The sequence below is a fragment of the Nipponia nippon genome, unplaced genomic scaffold, assembly GCF_047370975.1.
Source record: "Nipponia nippon isolate SJK-2023a ecotype South Korea unplaced genomic scaffold, ASM4737097v1 scaffold_3, whole genome shotgun sequence".
In the NCBI taxonomy this organism is placed as follows: Eukaryota; Metazoa; Chordata; class Aves; order Pelecaniformes; family Threskiornithidae; genus Nipponia; species Nipponia nippon.
The window spans coordinates 60,158,426-60,178,165 of record NW_028262347.1 but is presented as its reverse complement, the minus strand read 5'-3'; the positions used below and the strand labels follow the sequence as shown (position 1 = coordinate 60,178,165).

The window sequence follows — 19,740 nt, the reverse complement described above, 5'->3', positions numbered from 1 at the left end:
GAGCAAATCCTGGTCTCTAAAGGGTGTGTGCCTCCACTTAAAATACTGCTTATGGATGACAACCAGCCCAGTTGCATGAAAGCGTCTGGTTCTCATGGTGCACTTGGGCATGCAGCTGGCATTTGTGGTGTTAGGTTGTGCATGTACCACTGCCCTCTCGTTAACGTAAGGTGAGCTTTGTGATAGTGTCACCATCTAGTGGCTGGCCCTGATAAAGGACACAGGCTTGATTGAACTAAGACAGTCGATGCCTTTTCTTTTCAGTTGGGAAAAAGAGCTACTATGCATGTAGTAGCAGCTAGGGTGTGCCTGGATGAAATGACTTGATAATTACAAGTCTTTTCACCATCTTGTTTCCTCAGTTTGGCAAATGCTTGTCTTAATCTCATATGTCCACTTCCCTCACACCGGTCATTGCCTATTTGTCTACTCCGTGCCTCATGAAAAGAATGCCCTCTGCTATCTCAGCTGTAAAGCCAGTGTCCTCTTCTGCTTCATATCTTACCTTTAGGCCTATTCTTCCTATGAATCGGTGAGAAAATGGCCACAGAGTAAGGGATAAAGTTAAAGAGTACTTGAGTTAGATATGTGTGTATTTGCACAAATAAAAGTGCATGTAGGGCCTTTTTCTCCTATGCCTATTCTGATTTGTTTGCCTTTTATAAGACCTCATCCAGTGACATTTGGAAAAAGATGTAAGTGATTTCTGTGTGCATTTGTGTGTACACATGCACATGTGGACAGTTTGTATCACGCTAGAGATGCCAGTGAAATAGAAACCATTAGCTGCTTGCACTATACTAGTTCTGTGGCAAATCTGAGCCATCTCTGTTTTCCTAAGCACTGAGCTGGTTTACATAAAAAAAAAAAAAAAAGAAAAGGCAAGGGAAAAGAGATAAATGCATTAATCATCTGTGATACATTGTTAGATGTATTTCTTGCATCCTCAAACACAGCAGGTTGTTATTTTCTTAATAATTTTTTTTTTTTTTTTAGAATATCAACTAAATATCCGGTTTTCTTTCTCTCTGTTCTCTCCCTCATTTTTTTAATAATGTCAAATGTTGAGAAGCAGCACATATGCTTTCTCCTCTTTGAATCGTGGTATGGCTGCCGTGCTTATCTTATCAAGATTTATATCCTCATCTAATTTAACTTTTCATAAATAATTACAAATCACTCATGAGACCTTGCCAACTGCTCCAGTCCCACAAAGTGACCCGACCTGAAACCCCAAAGTACTGAAAAACATTCATCTCGGAGTATTTTCATAGGCAGTACTTCAAAGGAATTGTGGTTTAAAAATATGCAGCTATTTTGGTGACCACTTGTGTGGGATTAAGTTTCCCATCAGTAATAGCAAGACTGTAATATAGCTTCAGGAAGAAGGAAGGAGTTCAGGGGAGCAGTCACAGCACCTTTTGCCTCATTCTGCTCAAGTGGTAGGAGTCCCCAGAAGTAAACAGTTGACTTTGTTAATGTAACACAGACTGAAGTTGCAGCAGAAATACTGTAAATTTCTGATGCTTTGCAGAGGGTGAAAAATTCCTTGGGCAAGTATGCATGGCCCCTACTCAGTTAGGAACAGTGTTCTTTATCTTCTGACTAGCTATGAAGAGTGGTCCAGCAGTATAACTGGTGAGCAGTGGTTTGAAGGAGCAAGGACAGGAACTGGGAAACATGTGGCTGCAGATCTGCAGCTTGGAGCTCTGTTCCGGGCAGATTTGCAAGTGGCTTTCACGCGTGGAGGCTTAGGGTGATGAAGCTCGACATGCAAGAGCAAACTCTGAGCAGTCCTGTCCTTCCAGCATTTCTCTCCAGTTACCCACATGCATCTAATCCTTGGGGGGTGGGAATTTAGCCTCACAAAATACAAGGGGTAGACTTAAGTTGGAGTATCCTCTGCTCCTTGGCTAAAAGCTTGACTTTTCCTTTAGTATGGGAAAAATGAGGCAGGGTGGGTTCTTTGTCCAGTCCTAGCCTTTTGGTAAAGGAACCTAGAAAAGTTACCATTTGGGTGATAAAGGCAACTTCTCTGAGATACAGAGGGCTTTGACTCATTTACAAAAAGCTTGAAGTGATGGCGCACGCTAAAGTTTTTCATGGTTTTTACTAGGTGAATTCGCTAGGATGATTGTTCTTCTCTAACTTCAGTGGGGAACAATAATACAAAAATACAGATCCTTCCACTTGCTTGCAAGGGTAGCATTAGTTGAAACCAGGATGCTGTTATGTGCTAGTGTACATGCGCATTTTGAATCTGTGGTCCTGTGGTGAAGCTGTTGATTAGTCCATAAATCAAAGTTGGCTTCTTTCTGCAGTGGCTGTGCTACTCTAACTAGAAGTTAAAGGGCTGCCAAGCTAGCAGTGAAGTATATGAAGAAAATGGGTTTTTAGATATTTTGTCAGCAATTGGGAATGCGCCTGTCATCTTTTATACTAACTGTGTTCTGGTTTGGAAACCCTAGCATTTTGCAATATTGCCTTCTAGTATCTTTCTTATCATTGTCAATAAGATATAAGATTTCATTGTTGATTTCAGATGCATTCGGCAAACACCAGGTTTTTCAATTTCAGCATATCAGATATACAATAGATGAAGATAAGACTTTTGACACCCTTTGCTATAGATTCTGGCATTAGTGAAGCGCTCTGTAATTCACAAAGCCGTAAAGAAATTGTGTTCTTTCTCATTGACCCTGAGGCAGTCTGGTTTTTGTAGCTCCACTGATGGTGGTGGTGGTTGGGGGCAACAAATGGAAGAAATTAATTTTATTAATGTCCTCAAGGACATGCTTCAGTATAGGTACTTAATTTTGAAAGGAGTAAATTGAAGTCTGACAAACTTGTTAAATAGAAGAATCAATAAAATTGTACTGGCTTTTACTGCCATTGGATAATAGAAGTTTGAAAAAAAATTAAGAATGGAATTTTACACTTAATGAATGAAGGTTTTGTTGGTCCTTTGAATCAAAGCCAGCAGGACTGTCTTACCTAGTTTAAAATTTACTTGACAAGTCTGGCTGAAGCACAGGATATAAATCAGAGCAGAGTGAGTTTGTCTTCATTTCACACCATCCTCATGGAACAAGTTCCAGGAACTGGTGTGTATATCCAGACCTGTCTCTTCCTTTAAATCTGTTCTTCAGGTTATTCAGAAAGCTAGGAGAAGCGTTTTGCCTCATTAATTTGGTCTAGGTAGTGAACAAAAACTTAGCCTCCTCTTTTTCCCGTTTCTACCAGTGGGCTTCTACAGCTGTTGGAAACCTAAATGAGCTAAGAAGCAACAAGGTGCTTGTTTGATGTACTATATACCTAGCAAAATGGATCCCTGAACTTTGTTGCTGCTTTTAGATAGTGCTGTAATGCAAATAATAACCTGTTGGGTTTTCCTGGTTGCAAAGGAGTACCTCCACCTCTTTGTCTCCCTTCCATGCCTTCCTGCTCTTTAATGAATTGTTTTCTGTGATGCATTAATATGGTACATTCAGCAAAACACAGAGGAAATACTGCAAAAGATTGCTGTGGGAGCAGTACCTCTGTCCTGTGCACGGAGTCATGATCGGGACCTTCACAGGCTCAGAGGAAATGATGCATGTGGTCTATTTTAGTTGCTGGATTTCAGTAGTCTGGAACCATTGGGTGATACATTCAGCAGAGGTGTGTTGTTTGCAATGGTGTACTGGTATAAGGTTTATGCAAAAGTATCTGATATCTCCTCTTCCACAAAAAAGGAGTTTCTGGGGGATTTATATATAACTATGACATTGTCAGTTGTGTTATGAGTATGTTGCTTTCTTTGGATTATTCTACTGGGATAATTTTTGTAGCCCTTGTAGTGAGAAGCTTGATGAATAAGATTTGCATGGTTATATTGTAGTTTTGATGTTTCTCTTGACTGATGGAATTTTGAGTTCCTTGTTTAATTTTTTTGTCCTGTTGTTTGTATGAGTGGCATTTGAGATACAGGGTTTTCTAATAGTGATCCTTATTCTTCCCAGGATCGGTCTTCTCCAGTCTCATTTTCTGCAGCCCTTGTAAAAATTAAGCCACTTTTGGTGCTTGTATAATGTGATACGATCATTCTAGGGGAGTGGACTTTAGCTGAATAATGCCTGCCCTGTCACTAAGCCTTGCTCCTCTACTGAGATGAGCAGGTGATTGCAGAACTTTTTCGAAGAGGATTGATGGAACAGTATTTTTTTTTTTGTGGAATGCCCCAAAAATAGATGAGCAGGAGAACTCTTCATTAAGCACTGACTGTAAACTACCCACTAGATCCATCTGAGGGACCTCAAAAACCTTATCTATGATGACTTGGGCTCAGTTGGCATTGCCGTGGTGCGTCTGTGGTACAATGGAGGTATCTGTGTCAGGCTGGATGCTGCGTGCATGTATGCACGTACACTGCCCCTTCGTATCCATGAAGAAATGAAGTGCAGTGTACATGAGGTCTGATGGGTTAGCTTTAGTTTGTCTTCCAAGTGGCTTCTGGCTGGCCTGGCAGCTTTCACTGTGGGCTTGATGGTTGCTGGACAATCTGTTTTTGCAGAGTAGCCAGTTGTTAAAGGGAGCTATTTGTTGGGAGTTTTGTGGTATCTGAAAGGTGGTAGCTGTAGTGAAGTCCCCAGATACAGGATATTCCAGTGCTCTGTACTGTATTGTTGTGGTTATTGGGAATCAGAAGCTGCATTGGGCACCCAAAGAACAATTTAAAAGGTAGTATCTTGTTGAACACCATTCTGTATGTTGAGAGTTAAGACATTAAATATGAACTTCATGCCAGTGGCCTGGTGGAAAGATTTTAACCTGTCTTGGTCCCAGCTATAGTCTGCTTTGGAGATCTCAGTGAGATTTCAGCATAAATAATACTTGTTCTTATTCTTCATACAGAACTGGATTTCCTCTAAATAAATACTTGCTTTGGCATCCCATTTTACATGCCTTCATTGTGTGTGAGATGTAGAATAAATTGAGAGAAAGGTTGGCCTGGAGTTTTGTTTTATTTTACAGAATAATTTATCTAAGTAGCTTTTTGGAAGTGGAGGGTCTAACCTAAATGTTGCATATAGTTGTTTATAATTTGTTGTATTTTGCCTCTCTTATGACAGTGATCCGAGCTAAAGTTGTGGGGAAGAAGCTCATGAAAGATGGACCATTTGGAACGATGCGATACACGGTCAAGCAGATGAAGGTACGTTTGCAGACATTTCACATAGGCTTGTAGATAGGATAATGATTCTGATTAACACGTAATAATGAACAGAGTTTGCATACTTAAAATAACAGCACCTCAACTTTTTGTATTGGTCAGCCAGAATGGAAGGTAACCAGCAATTGGTAGAAACTTGCCTGGAGAGGGGAAAGGAGCAGGAGCAGGTCATTCCTGACATACAATGCTGAATACCCGAATTCTTCCTTTATTTTAAAAATTTCTGGTAGTAAAAGATTCCAGATGGGCTTCTCTAGATACTGGAGTCCTGTTTGTGTTCAACATACACAGTGTTAGACTGTGGAAATGCAAGCTTTTCCATGCAGCACTTTCATTAAATTCAAGATGTGGTGGTGGTAGGGGGTCTGCCAGCCGTGGGAGAGTGGTCCTTCATCTTTCTTCCTTTACATTCTTTCTGACCACCAGTTAGAATGATGGCAATTTTTTCCATGTATAGAACAAATGAAACTCGTACAGTGAAGTTTTTATGTAAAGCTAAACCAAACACTTCAGCTTTCAAATATCATCAGCTCAGAAGAGCTATAAACTATTGACTCCGAGGTGAAAAGAGGTAGATCTCCTACACCAGTTGCTTCATTTCTCTAGTTCCTCTCTTCTGAGCTCTAATTCTTTGCTGCACAAACTGCACTCAACCTGCTGCTTTGGACCTTTTTTTTTTTTCTTCTTAAACTGACCCCTTGTTATGTAATGCTAAAAATCAGCCCTACATTGTTTTTCTTGGCTATGCCATTCCAGTCATAAGACTGGTTTATGTCCTTAAAAAAAAAAAGAAAGGGAATGGAAAAGCTTGGCAGAGACTGCAGAAATCTGAAACATATTAGACAAAGTAAAGGTTCAGAAAAAAACAGTCACTTGCCTGCCTTGTAACAGTAACTCTCTTTATAAGGCAGTTTATAGTTAAGCACGAAAGCTGGGAGGAGGAGACGGAAAGCCTGTTTCATAAGCTGTCGCAAAACCACACACGTAGCCAAATCTGGTCCTGGCATGGCTCTTCCACTAGAGTGGAATGCTTGTGCTTTGAATGAGAGGGCGTGAGGTTGGGCTTACTAATTTCCTTCATCTTTAAAATTTGTTTTTAAGATTCAAAGGGAAATATATACATTTGCTAATTAACTTGCATTTGTAAAAAAGGCAACTGGCTATGTCGGCAACAGTGAGACAACGCTGCCACTCTTTTTTTTTTTTTCCTGATGGCTGTCCCTGGCTTCATCAGGCTTGCAGCACTCTGTGCAGTTCTTGTCCAGCTTTGTCACCCTTTAGCTCAGCCAGTGTACCCCACTTCACAGAACTACTCAATGTCCACATGCTGCAGTGACTTCATCAATTGTTTTTTTATGATTTTGTCCACATCTGTCCAGGACCCCTACTTTTTCTGCTACTTAGTTCAAAGAGTTTGGTGCTTTCTTTCTAACATGACCATGAACAGGGTCCAGTGGTGATCTAGAAAAACAGTAGTCCCCAAAATGAATTATTACCCTTTACCAACCATAACGTTCGCCTCTCTCCTAACAGCCTGCCCTGTTGTCAGCCAGTGAGCTGCAGTGTCAGAGATTTCTGGAGCAGCATTAAGCATTCCTCCTCTGACCTGTGAGTTTGCAGTAGTGTCCATGCTATGAATAGAAAAGGCTTCTCTGTGTCTGCTGGCATGGGGAGGAGCATAAGCCCAGGCAAGGTGAGCATGTTGAGTGGAGCAGCAGCCACTCTACCATCATGATTGACACCGTTGTGCCAGTCTTTAAATAACATGCCAGAGCCTGCCCTTGCTGTTTTCATTGGGTTATTCTGCAGCACAGGGCGAGGGTGGTTACAGCATATACTGCAGTAATCTGCAGTGTCCTCATGCCGAGACCACAAGCGAACAGTTGCCTTTTTGCAGGAGCAGTTCCACGGTGTTTTGTTAGGAAGCTATGTGTCCAACAAAAGTGAGAGTGATTTTAAAGGGGAGCTCGTGTGTTGGTCAAACTGCCTCTATGCCCGCTGCATAGATGGTGGGCTGGTGAGATGTTGCTTTGCACATTTAACTGTGACCTTTGGCAGGAAGGAACCTGAAGCAGTCAAAGTGCTCAGCAGAACTGGAATGTCTGGAGCATATAGTTCTTGATAAACAAACAAACCAAGTGTCTTATTTGAAACCCTGCTGTCTTTCTGCTGAGCTTAGAGACTTCAGTATAAAGAGGGATTCAGCTCCATGCAGTGAGGGAGCTCAGAATGACGCAGCAAATTTCTCCCTTGCTCACCCCAATGAAAACTGACTGTCCTCCCGCTGAAAAGAAAACTAAGGAGGCCTATACTCTGCACAGCTGCATGGGAACAACTCTGAAGATAAAACTAACATTTCAGTGGTTTTTGGCCACCTGTAAACCCATCTGCACCTGCAGATGAAAAATAAACAAGCCATTTAGTTTATCAGTGTCTACTGAATTGCCTGCGAAAAGCATTGAGAGCCTTAAAGGGTGACAAACAATCTTTGTATTTCTTTCATGGGATCCTTGGAGTTTGCTGTGGCTGATTCTTGCTCTCACTAACACTCCTGAACTTGTTGCTGAATTTCACAACTAAACCAGCTTGGGGCTTGGACTGGAGTACAAGGTCAGCCCACAGGCACAGAACGGTGCCAGGCTTTCTAGCGTTCAGGTTTGTTGTCTGAAAAGGCCTTGTGCTTTTTCAAGCACCCTCTGCCTTCCCCCACTGCTTGCTCAAGTAATTTAAGAATATTTCAAGATCACGTGTCAGAAATCTGCACAGGACTGATCTAACCCTGCATGTTCTGTGGTGCTGCAGTGGATTCTGAGAATGGCCCAAAGCTATTTCAGGAAACTGCAAAGGAAACATGGAGTAGAAGTATCTTATCTCCTTGTACACAAACAGTCCTGGTTGACCATGGCAGCACTCTGCACAGGCTGCCAGAAGCAAGGAGGCTTTCCTTAGTTTGTTGCGAATCTGTAAAATGAGTCTGAGGGGTGAAACCTGATAGTCCCAAGAGAAAAGAAGCGAGGTGGGATTAATTTAGTTTAATTTTAGACAGACTAAAATGAAGTGTTGAGTCTTTCCTGCTCTCTTGATTGTCAAGGGAGAGAGACAGGAACCACCAGAGTAATTCAGCCGACCAGTTGTAGACAGCTATTTTAGGATGGGCTGTGTTGTTCTGGAGGTGCCCGTCCTTGGTGTTTGATTAGAGAGGATGCCTAATTCATATGAATCGTGTAACTTTTAGGTAGCTGAAGGTTAGGCAAGATGACTCTGGGCCTTGGTATCTAGTGCGACCTCACATGGGAGGGATAGAGGGAGGAACATAGTGTTACAGGGTGAAGTTAATCATGTAGGAGGAACCACCACAGGATTTGGATGTGCATTTCTGAGGCAGTATGGGGGCTGCTAAGGGGAATGCTGACACAGCTGGAAATAGAGCAGCACTAGCAGGCACCACCATGTGACGCTTGTTAATACTTTGTTCCCTGTCATTATGCTTCTGAAAATACACATTTGTGGCGACAGGAGGACTCTGAGGGTAGCAGTTAGGAGAGAGGCTAGCTTTATGGTTGGCTTTCTTCTGACTGGTCTAATAGCACTTCCAGGATATTTTGTGTATCCAAAAATAACGCTTAAGGTATTGTTTTATTTGTTTTGAAAGAGCGCATCTGTAGAAGATTCCCCCTTGCCAAACTTTCTTTTTCCTCCCCTGAGAACCAAGGTCATGGTGAATTTTCTTTAGTCAACAGACGATGAGGCAGGCCCTGTCTGCCCCCAGCACTGGGTCAATTAGCGTGACAGTTGCTAGCATTGATGAGGGTCACTGAGGGGTGAGATGAAGTGCTTTTTGAGAGGCTGAGCATGCTTCCTTCAGCAACCCTGACAGTGCTGTCCCTGATGGTAACATGAACAAGAAATTAGGTCCAGGAGTCAAAAAACAAACCCCAGTTCAGCATCACTAGTTACTTTATAGGCAGTCATGTTAAGCTTGACGGTGCAGAAGATGCAAGGAGTGATGACTGTAAGGAAGGGTCCTGTAGGAAGGGCCTGAGCACCTTCTTAGAAGAATGATTAGTCTAGCTTATAGCCCTTTCTGCAAGGGGAAGAATGGGCTCAAAGTGTGCCCATGCACATGTAGACTTTGTAGCGCAGATATTTAATTAGCCTAACACTACTTGAAGCTTAGCACTCTGAGTGACAGATCACTTGTACTGCACATGCACAGCATACAGCTCTCTGGAGTGTAGATAATGCACTGCCTGGAGAGACTGGGCAGCCCTAGCTGTTATCTTAGCTAGTCTTATCTGCTTAGATACTGTTATCATAGCTTCTTGGTGTGACGCCCGCTAGAATGGGGTCTGAACACATGATCTTTATTCTATGTGCCTTTCCTGACAGTACCCTTGTGAAGCAAGGCAGAGCTGTTGTACAGAGGAGGAACAAAAGTGTGCTGGGGGCTAAATAACTCATCCAAAACCAGACAGGATTCTTGTGCCAGAACCTAGATCTCCAACTATCTTGAGCATAATTGGAAAATCTGAGTAGATCATCCCATACCAAGAAAATTGCAGGGATAAAGTGGAGATTAGGCAAGGTTCAGTTCTTCCATATTCATTGAAAGACTGCTCACTTATGGACACAATGGTGTATTCGAAACACGATCTGTGAGCTTTTGTTGATACAGTGTGATTAATCTAAAAAAATGCTTTCCTTGCATATTTGCTGGGTGTAGAAGGAAGGCTGGAAAATGCAAACCCTTTAGCATGTCTTTTACTGTACGCAGCAGTGCTGTTACTGAGTTGTGATACTGTTATAAGATTATGCTGATTGGGGTAATATAAGGAGCAAAAAAAATCTGGCAGACATTCCACGGATGCCCAGAAGATAGTTTGACCTCTCAGCATAGCAGAATTAGTAGTAGCTTTTTGGTTTTTTGTATGCAGTATCTGGGCCTAGCATAAAATCCATTAAATCAACAGATATCCTTTCACTGACTTCATAGAGGTATGAATCAGGCCCCTAATACCAGAAAGAATAGCACAGATGAATTCTGTAGAAGAAAAAGGTTTGTTGTTCTTAAAGGAGCTGGGGAATAGTGAAAGATGAACAAATGGGGACACATACCCTGGGGTAATAGGGGACTTCAAGAAATAGAATACAGCATGGAGGAGAATGCCACCACTCAGGTGACACAGCAGCAAGGATCTATATCTCTGGGATTGTTTGGGATTTTTTTTCCTCTTTTGTCTCACTTTAATATTTCCAGTTAAACTGAATGTGAATGTGCTCTCTATCAATAAAGCTGACAGAGAAAAGGATAGGCTGGGAAATGGTTTGAAATTGTGATTGTCTCTGACTCCTGTTGTTTTCCTTTAATGTTTAAACATTGGCCATTCATACAGTTGGTGGGGAAGAAAGAGAGACTGCATACTTTGAAAAGATAACCAAATTTTAAAGATGAAATTTGGAGGAAAATCATCCTAAATGTTTCAAAATCAGGATATGTTTTATTGGTTCCAGTGTATGCATGCAGTGGTTGTTTCATTGCTATGCACAGACTTCCTTATGCTACTAACAGGCGTGCATGAGTTTCCCTGAATTGCAGTGGTGAGGTCAGGTCAGATAGGGACACATGCTAATTTCTGCCTGAATCCAACTGCCATTATATCTGTGGGTTCATATTTCAATTAAACTGAACTGTATGTTGGCTTCCACTTAAAGATTATGAAAAAGGAGAAGGAGCATAGAAGAATTATATATACATGATATGTTCTTTATGGTGCTCATCGGTACTAGTCTAATTTTAGGAGGTGGGGTAGAATTCTATTTCTGCATTCATTTAGTTAGAGAAACATTAAATCCTTGCTGAAGTCAGCAGGAGTTGCTTATGCTAGGTGTTGGAGAAGGAAGTGTCTGGCATAGATCACGTGCCAAAGGTTTGAAACTCTTAAGCAGCAACACTGGAAAACAGGGTCATTGTTTAAAAGAAAAATCCCTTGGTTTGGAAGAAATTGTTTAAATCACATGAAGGAGAAAGATTCCAAACTTGAAGTAATTTAATTTCTCCCTAGTTATGAGCTATATAAAGAAAAAAAAAATTCTTCAGGATGTTGGCAGAGCTTCCAATGTTGGCGCTTTGCTCACTGAGTGCCACTGGAACTAATGTGAGTGGAGAAAAGTGGTCCCTGTGCTGAATTCCAATGGCTTGTTAACAGGTGGGTATTCTCTACCAGGAGAGCTGGTGGGGAGACTTGCGTCAAAGTCCAGCTAGTGCCGTAAGTCCTTCACCCTTGTAAAGATGAAAAATTCACTGCTTGCTACCAGAGTCTAGGAACATAGATTGTGAAGAATCTAAGTGAAAAGTCGTCATCTTAAGATGACTTAAAGCATTTTTATTTGTTTCTCTAGATGTACAGGGGCTTCCAGATAATGCCACATGTTCAGTACATCTACACAGAAGCCTCTGAGAGTCTTTGTGGAGTCAAGCTGGAGGTCAACAAGTATCAATATCTGATTACAGGTAAAGGACAGTGTACTTCTTCGTAATCAAAACCTCTTCTGTTCTATACATACACCTGCTAAGGACATGGGCAGCTTTGTAGACAGCTCTATACGCAGCTTCTTGAGTGTTAAGATGGCCAACAGTATTTTGATGTTCAGTATTCTTTAATGCTGACAGTCATTTTACTCTCTTGATTCCCCTCTCTTTCCTAAAGTCTCTCTTATACCCAGCTATGTTGTGACAAATATGCTGTATGACAGTGCACAGCTGTCAGTTCATACTTGAGCTGGCATGTCTGTCACAGGGAACTGTTTGCTATTCAGCTGCACCAGAAATGGAAGATCCCTTTTGGAATGAGCTGGAGAAGTGCAGGCTGCTGAGATGGGGGGATGCAAGGAGATAGAGATGTGGCAGTTGCCAAGTCTTGTTTCTAGTGAAGGTGTCAGTTCGCTCTGTTGTTGAGAGGAGCTTGACAGCATTACTCACCTGCATGTTGTTGCTGGTGCTTACAGCTGGCACAACACTCCTAACTTACAGAAGTGCTGTAATCTTGCTGGCCAGAGATTCCTGAACCAGTTAATAAAAAGAAAGCAGTTGCTGAGCAGTGACTGAAGCCAAACATATTGAGAGCATTAGCAATCTCAGGAAACGAGAAAAGTGCTTGAGCCGCGAAGTGCTAACTTGTGACCATGTTTCTGTTTTCAAGGCCGTGTGTATGAAGGGAAGGTTTACACTGGCCTTTGCAATTGGTATGAGAAGTGGGACCGGCTGACTCTGTCCCAGCGTAAAGGACTGAATCATCGTTATAATCTGGGCTGTGGATGCAAGGTATGTGTGTCTCTAATTAGGTGGCGTGAAGACATTCAAACCCTAGAATTCTGTTTCCCTGGCTGGTAATACCAATGATGCTGGTGAACAGCCAGGAAGAGAAATGGAGGACAACAGTTTTTACAGGGAAAAAGTAAAGCTCAGCTTTAGTGTTGAGACCAGAGAAGAGACAATCAAATAAAAATGCAGAGTCTATGCCTTTTTAGTGCCCTGTTAGAGTTAATTGTGGTTGGGGAAGGCTTTCAGAATCCACACAGAATCATTTGCAGGTGAATGAAATCAGGTACCAGAGACTTGGCAAGATATGTCCAGCTTTTTTCCTGTGTAAACATTTTGAGCGCTTAAAACCTCACAGCCTGGCACTGGCACTAAGATTTTTGCTCATGGCCCCAGGCTTGCCAAAACATAGACACAAGCTCAACTTTTCTGCACCTGAAAAGCCCGCTTGACTCTGGAATTACCTGTGTATGTGAAGCTAAGCACATGCTTATGTGCTTACTAAACTGAGGCTGAATTTTGGATTAGTAAGCAAGGTTTGAGGGAGTGGAATTGTGAATCCCTTGTCTCTGGTAAAAAGACATTTTATATAATGTTGTTTTTCCATGTAGCCTTACCTGATTGCTCTTTACAATTGCAGATTAGGCCCTGCTACTATTCGCCCTGCTTTGCCACCTCCAAGAATGAGTGTATTTGGATGGACATGCTTTCCAACTTTGGTCACTCAGGATACCAAGCGAAGCACTTTGCCTGCATTGAGAGGATGGAAGGTTACTGCAGCTGGTACAGAGGATGGGCGCCTCCAGATAAAACGATAATCAATGCCACAGATCCCTGAGCACGCTATCCCTTCCTTATCTCCCCTCTCCCTTACTTGTGGCTGATCTTCCTTTGGACACTAACTCTTACCAGATCATGATGATGACAATGAAATTAGTGCCTGTTTTCATGCAAATTTTAGCACTTCGAACACTTAAAAAAGAAAAGGAAAAAAAAAGGAAAGAAAAGAAAAAAAGTCTGTGCTACCTTACTGAATTTGTAATCACCTTTTCCATGTTTTGATACCACTGATTTTGATCAGACGACATTTGGGAGCTTACTTTTGCACACCAGAGGGAAAAATGGGAGGGAAAAAAAAAAGAAAAAAAAAAAAAAAAGAAAAAAGATGGAGCTCTTGCTCTCTTACATGTATCATTAGCTGTAGCAATACAATCTCTATTTTTTTAGGAAAACAAAAACCTAAAAACTACGCCAATTAGGCACTGTATTCTTCTATGCGCTGGTTTTCTGTCACCGCTCCTCATGCACTAAGTGCTGAAAATATCTAGAGAAATCTATTTGAAGGAAAACAGGTTTCATTAATCAGATTGGCAAATGAAACAAAATGAAAAGAAACCCAGCCTAAACTCTGGAAAAAATGACGTCCAAAAGAAATCCTCCTCTATGGGAGAGATTGGCAATGTGATTGACTCCAGCAGTGGGAGAATTCACCTGGTGTATCTGACCACATCATCTGGTAAAAGCATTATTGACTGATTGTCCTAGCTAATGCAGTCACAGTGTGAATGCAACAGCACATTTGAAGTTCTGGCTTTCCCCAGAACAAAACAGAGAGTATTTTGTATTTTTGTTGTTGTTTAAAAAACAAAAGCCCCATCCCCTATGTTCAGGGAGGTAAATCCACCTACAGCAGAGCAGATGAAGTGCTGTGCCATCCTGTTTTGAGCAGCATTGGCCCCTGAAATTTTTGCAGCTTAGCTTCACCAGCAAAACCAGCTTGTGAACACCTTGAACCAAACAGAAGCAAAAATACCAACTATAAATCAATCACATGGAAGAGGGAAAGGGGAGAGTTGCTATAGAGCTCTTACTATAAAAAAAAATCTATTGCCAAAATAGTGTTTTGCTGAACTAAGATGTATATACACATAATGACATAAGCTATTTCTGACAGGATGTGGGTTTTTTTTTGGTATTATAAACAAAAGAATGGTTTGATTGTGTTTTAAAGACAGAAATATTGACATTCCGAGTCAGTGAGTTGTTTTTAAGATATTGAAGCTCCAGTGTATCTGCAGTAGTTGCTACAGTCATTGTTTCCTCTGTACCTCCTTGCACCACGGTTCCGCCCCTGCAGCTACACTAGCTGCATTTGTTTATATACTGAAAGGAAGTGTGTGTGGGGGCTAGGCAAGGAAAAGTGGTCTCCTAATAAGTGCTGGCTGGGATCATAAAATTTCAGCTGCCCAGAGGATTCCTTCTGTGTAGAGTGCTGTGTTTCCCTCTAGGCACTGTTAAGCATAGCTCTATGCATGTGCTCACACCATATCCTGCAGTGATGTGGGAGGAGGAGCCTTACTGTCTTGTGCTTTGCTGTCGACTGGAGATGTTTTTTCGTTCTATTTTGTTTTTTATTAAGAAAACTATAATATAATTTTTCTTATCAAATAAAAGTATTTTAAGTTTTAATGATGGTGAAGAAGGGGTGCCGACAAAATGGGTGACTGAGTTTTGGATGGGGAGGGCTTGGGCAGGGAGAAGATTATGCTTAACTTCATTTTTGTATTATTATGATTATTTATCTTAAGTTTCCATATATCTTCAGTTCATTCCACTTAGAAAGCAGAGCTGCCACCAGCAGAAAAAAGTGTTGCAGTGATTCCAGCCTGGGGCAATACAGCATTTTAGTCAGTGACCTCAATTACTGGAGAGTTGTTAGGCCTCTTTGCCAAATGGAAAGGAAAGGGTGTCTGAGATGGGCGTGCTACCAGAGCTCTGCCAGACGTACATCCCCTGAAATGCCCCATTTACTAGATGAATTGTTGCAGCAAAAAGTGCGTAGCTTCATTTTTGACATGATCTTTAAAGGGCATTTTCAAAGAGTTGATGGAAGAGGTGCCTAGGTCTGCTGTGTAATTTTTTTTTTTTTTACAGCTGCTCTGAGTGGCAACGCAGCACAAAACACATTGAAAGTCTGTTGGCTTTTCCTGTGATTCAGGCTTGGAACACTTTTCAGAAGTCCTCTTCCCTGTGACTACTCCTAAATTATGGGTTGGAGATGAGAGGGAGAGTAGGGTGCTTCACAGCACCCATCATAGGATCAGGTGATGGGTCAGGATGTTGCCCCTTTTGGCAGAGTATGGGGTTGGGCTTTGGGCACAGTGGAGCAATCTCTGTTCGAGCTGTGCACGGCTGACAAAATGTCTGAAGGTCACTGAGGGCAGAGTGGAGCCGGCCTCGCCACCCTCACTGTTTGCATCGTGTGGAGTCGGCATCGCTGGAGATGGCCCTCCTCACGCTCAAGGCAACTTTACAAAGCTGACGTCTCTTTGAGCTGCAGCCACTTTTCACAGCTTTGGAAGGCTAAATGAAAATGCACCTCGATGCAGTGGTGTTGATTTGAATTTTTCATTAAACTGCAGCTCTGCATATTTTACCTGTCACTGATTCATTTAGCTAGCTGAGACATCACAGTATTGCACTCAAATTATTGTGAAAATATTTGCATTCTAATGCTATGAGGACTTGTGTCCCTAAGTAGGATATAATGTAACTATATGCTTTGTAAACAACAAAACAGCAGATGCATTACCAGAAAATGAAGCATATTCCCATTTTGTATTGCAGAGGGTAAAATATTTCTGAGATGCAGACAGCTACACCGGCAGGGGTGGTGGTTTGGTAGCAAATCTTTCCCCTTGCTGTGTAAAGAAACAGTTGTAAGGCTATTAAAAAAGTGGAGCCAAAAGGAGGGGGAAGAATCCAGTAAAAATACATTTCTTTTGGGAGGCTTCTTAATTTTGTTTCTGTGCATGCTATCAGGGACATGTATTTCTTGGGCTAAGCTTTAGCTTGTGCTTACATTAAGAACCTGACTGAAGGCTCCCTTGAAGTGGGAGGGAGCCATTTAATGGATTGAACAGGCTCTAAATCAGACTCGAAGACTTCTTCCTTTCTATCTGCTCTCCTTTCTTCTGTCCTCCTAAGTCACTTCTGCCTGCCAATGGACAAAACTCTCTCCCTCGTTACAGCAGGCCATGCAGTATGTGGGAACGCCAGGCATGGAGATGTGAGGAAGGAGGCAGGTGTGAAGTTCCCAAAATGTTAGGCTATGGAGCATACAATGGCTTGCAGCAGCACAAGTATCTTCCTGTCACCTCTGACGCGCCTCTCACTCCATCCCATAACCTAAGGTCAGAGGAACTGTCAACGGCACAGCTCATGTGAGCGTGACCTTTGGACATGTACAGGATGAGGGCTTCCCCCCACCATGCTTTAGATATAGCAACATTATTAAAAGTACTTTTTAAAATGCATAGCTCATTTCTAGACTGTTGCTATTTGCTTTCTTATTTATAGATATTTTTCCTTATTTGCTTGGGAGTGTTTTCCCCTTTAGAATTAAAAACAATATGAAAAATATATTGAAGGTTTGGGAAAGATTGGATTTGATTTTCCTTTTCCAAAATGGAGAGGGTAGAGAGCAGAAGGAGATCTGTGCATGGAGTACCTTGAATAAAGTCTTCTTGTGGGAGGCTTCCCCCTCCCCTATATGGGACAAAACTGCCATTTTAGGTCTAAATGTCCCATGTTTTGAAGAATTACCCTTTAGGTAGGACTATTCTAAAACTTAAATATATCACTGTATCCCATTCATACTTGGCCGGAGCGAAATGGTACCTCAGGGTGATGGGAAACACGCTGTTGTGGTTTTTACAGTAAAGACTCTTTGAAGTAAAGGCCTCCATGGGAACAAGTTTCCATTCTTTCAGATGTCTCTGAAAGTATATCTCACTTATAATGTATTTTATACTTAGAAGGGCAGAACAAAACTTAGGGAACTAAAAAAATTTTTTGTCTTTTTTAGAATAAGTATCTTTTGGGGCTACCAGTCTTGAGAAAAATCTTAAAAATCCACTAAACATTTGCTGCTGCTTTGCCTGTACTGGCTTCTCATTCTCTCTGACACTGTCCTTCCTTCATAGAGCCACTCTGCTGTTCCTGATAGTCATGGAAACTTGGGGAGGGAACCAAACCCATGTGAAAAATCTTGTCCAGAAGGAATGTATTTGTTGCTAAATTTTCTAGCACTGTTTACAGTTTTCCTCCATGTTATTTATAAATTTTATATTCAGTGAATGTATATTGTCTTTTAAGGTAATGTTGCATAATGTTCACTTTTTATAGTGTCCTTTTATTCTAAACAGTAAAGTGGTTTTATTTCTATCACAGACACTCTGTCTCTGCTTCACTTATATTAGTTTTTGTCCACTTCAGATGTACACAAATGGATTTGCAAGTGGATTTATTAATTTCCTTCCCTTTCTTGATACCGTTTTATTGGGCCCAAAGCAGATATTCCACCTCTGGCAATTCTTGCTCTTTGGCAAAGATCCTTCCAGGAGTCCCTCCCTCTTTTTAAGAGGTTGACCTCTCTAAGAATTGTTATTGGGGTCATAAGCACAGGAGAGGCAAAAAATCCCTTCTGAAGTTAATGTATCCCACTTGTTAACTGGCCATAGGGGGTCACTACAGAGCCAGGCAGTCATTATGGCTGTCATGTAGCACCAGTAGGGCCTTAGAAGAACAGTTGCCAGATTGCTCTTATTTCCAGTAAACTGATCACTGGGGGGAGGGTAGAAAGGTATATGCCTCTGGCAAAGGGAAGAGAGATTCGTCTTTCAGATCTTTTCTGCTGTGAAACGTCTGAGCCTTGTGTCCTCTCTTTATGTTTACTGTTTAAGGCTGGTTAAAAATGCCCTGTTGTCATGCGAAGGAAGCTTCAGAGAAAGAGCTCTCAACTAAGTTAAAATGCTCACAAAATGGGCCTACTGTTAGAAATTCCCTTTATCTATCTCACTTTTGCTTTAGGAAAATCTCTTCTCTACACAGATGAAAGAATGAAACATATTTTAAAATCTGTTGTATATTTAATCCAAAGGTTTAGAAAGTAAGCTTTGGAAAGTTTTGGACATAGAAGGATGAGGATCTCTTATGTGAGAACGTCATTGCTTAAACTATATCACTTTGCAAAGAGGTAAAACCATAACACTAGTTATAAACACTTCCAGGGGGTTAGCCATCAAAGGACCACAGCGTATTTTACAAGTGCTAACTGGTACAGCTTGAAAATGCCTCGGGAAAGGGAAGAAAAGAGTGGGGAAGGGGGATCATGATATTCCTGTCTGACACAGGGAGAAGCTGATGCACCAGTGGGCAAGCGACTTTCACAGGTATTTTGTGGAGTGATGACTGCAACACAGCTTGCTTGGCCTAAGTGCTTGCTTACTCTCTCAGCCTCTCACAGCCCAGGATACTGTGAAGGCGCATCTAGTAAATATCTTGAGAAGTTGCGTAGATTCATTCCGTGAGGCAGACCCCCCACCTGCAAAGGGCTGGCCTGAATTTGCCCAAGTGGATTGTTGCTTGTGTAAACGTTTGGAGAGTGACTGATTTAACCAGATTACTCAAGCTTGCATATCAACAATAGCGTTTGTGTTCACATGAGATTATCCACAGTTCAAAAACGTTCCTGTATTCTTTTGAAAGTAAGCAATAGCATCTGCAAGTAAGCAATAGCATCTCCAAGTAGGTAATCAGTTATAAAGATGACAAATATGTGAAATTAAGATCAGTGCTCTGCTAAACCAAACTACTGTGCGGGTAAAACAAATGCATTTACATGCTGAGGAATCAAGAATCAGATTTCCAGACAAGAAAATAATGCTAAAAGTGCTAGCTAACATATTTGCAATGAAAACCTTAATCAAGTCTTCCAAAAATACCATTCCTGAAGTAATGGTCACACAAAGTCACAACTGTCTGAAGCATTACATGTGTCACAAACCCTCTTTATAAATCAGTGGGAATTAAATGCAATGGGATCTATCAACTGATTTGCCTTAGAAGTCTGCAACAAACTGTCACACCGTGTTTAAGGACCATCCATTTCTTTACGTCTTAAATGATAATACCAGTCTTACCGCTGCATTACTTGAGTGCTTCACAGCGCTCGTGGCTGCACTTACCTCCATGACGTGCCTGTGAAGTACGGAAGTGCTGTGGTCCACACAGCACAGTTAGAGAACAGAGTATTGGAACAGAGACGAAGGACTGGCATTTCAAGTATTCAGGTACCTAGCGAGCACCGGTGGGATTTTTCACAAGAATCTTGATGAGGCTTCCTTTTGAATTTTGAAGCTCCCGCTAG

The 19,740-nt window shown here is 41.6% G+C and overlaps 2 protein-coding genes across 3 annotated transcripts in view; one reads left to right on the top strand and one right to left on the bottom strand.

Moving 5' to 3' along the window:
• TIMP3 (TIMP metallopeptidase inhibitor 3) overlaps nt 1-17,765 on the top strand; it is a 41,779-nt gene extending 24,014 nt beyond the window's left edge. Inside the window, exons 2-5 of the mRNA XM_087765247.1 lie at nt 5,112-5,194; nt 11,612-11,723; nt 12,412-12,533; nt 13,171-17,765. Of these exons, the coding sequence (XP_087621373.1) occupies nt 5,112-5,194; nt 11,612-11,723; nt 12,412-12,533; nt 13,171-13,368 (515 nt within the window). The 3' untranslated portion in view covers nt 13,369-17,765. The remainder of the gene's footprint in view (nt 1-5,111; nt 5,195-11,611; nt 11,724-12,411; nt 12,534-13,170) is intronic.
• The window catches only part of SYN3 (synapsin III), a 206,548-nt gene that overhangs the window by 118,571 nt on the left and 68,237 nt on the right, over nt 1-19,740 (bottom strand). The gene's annotated exons all lie outside the window — the stretch shown is intronic.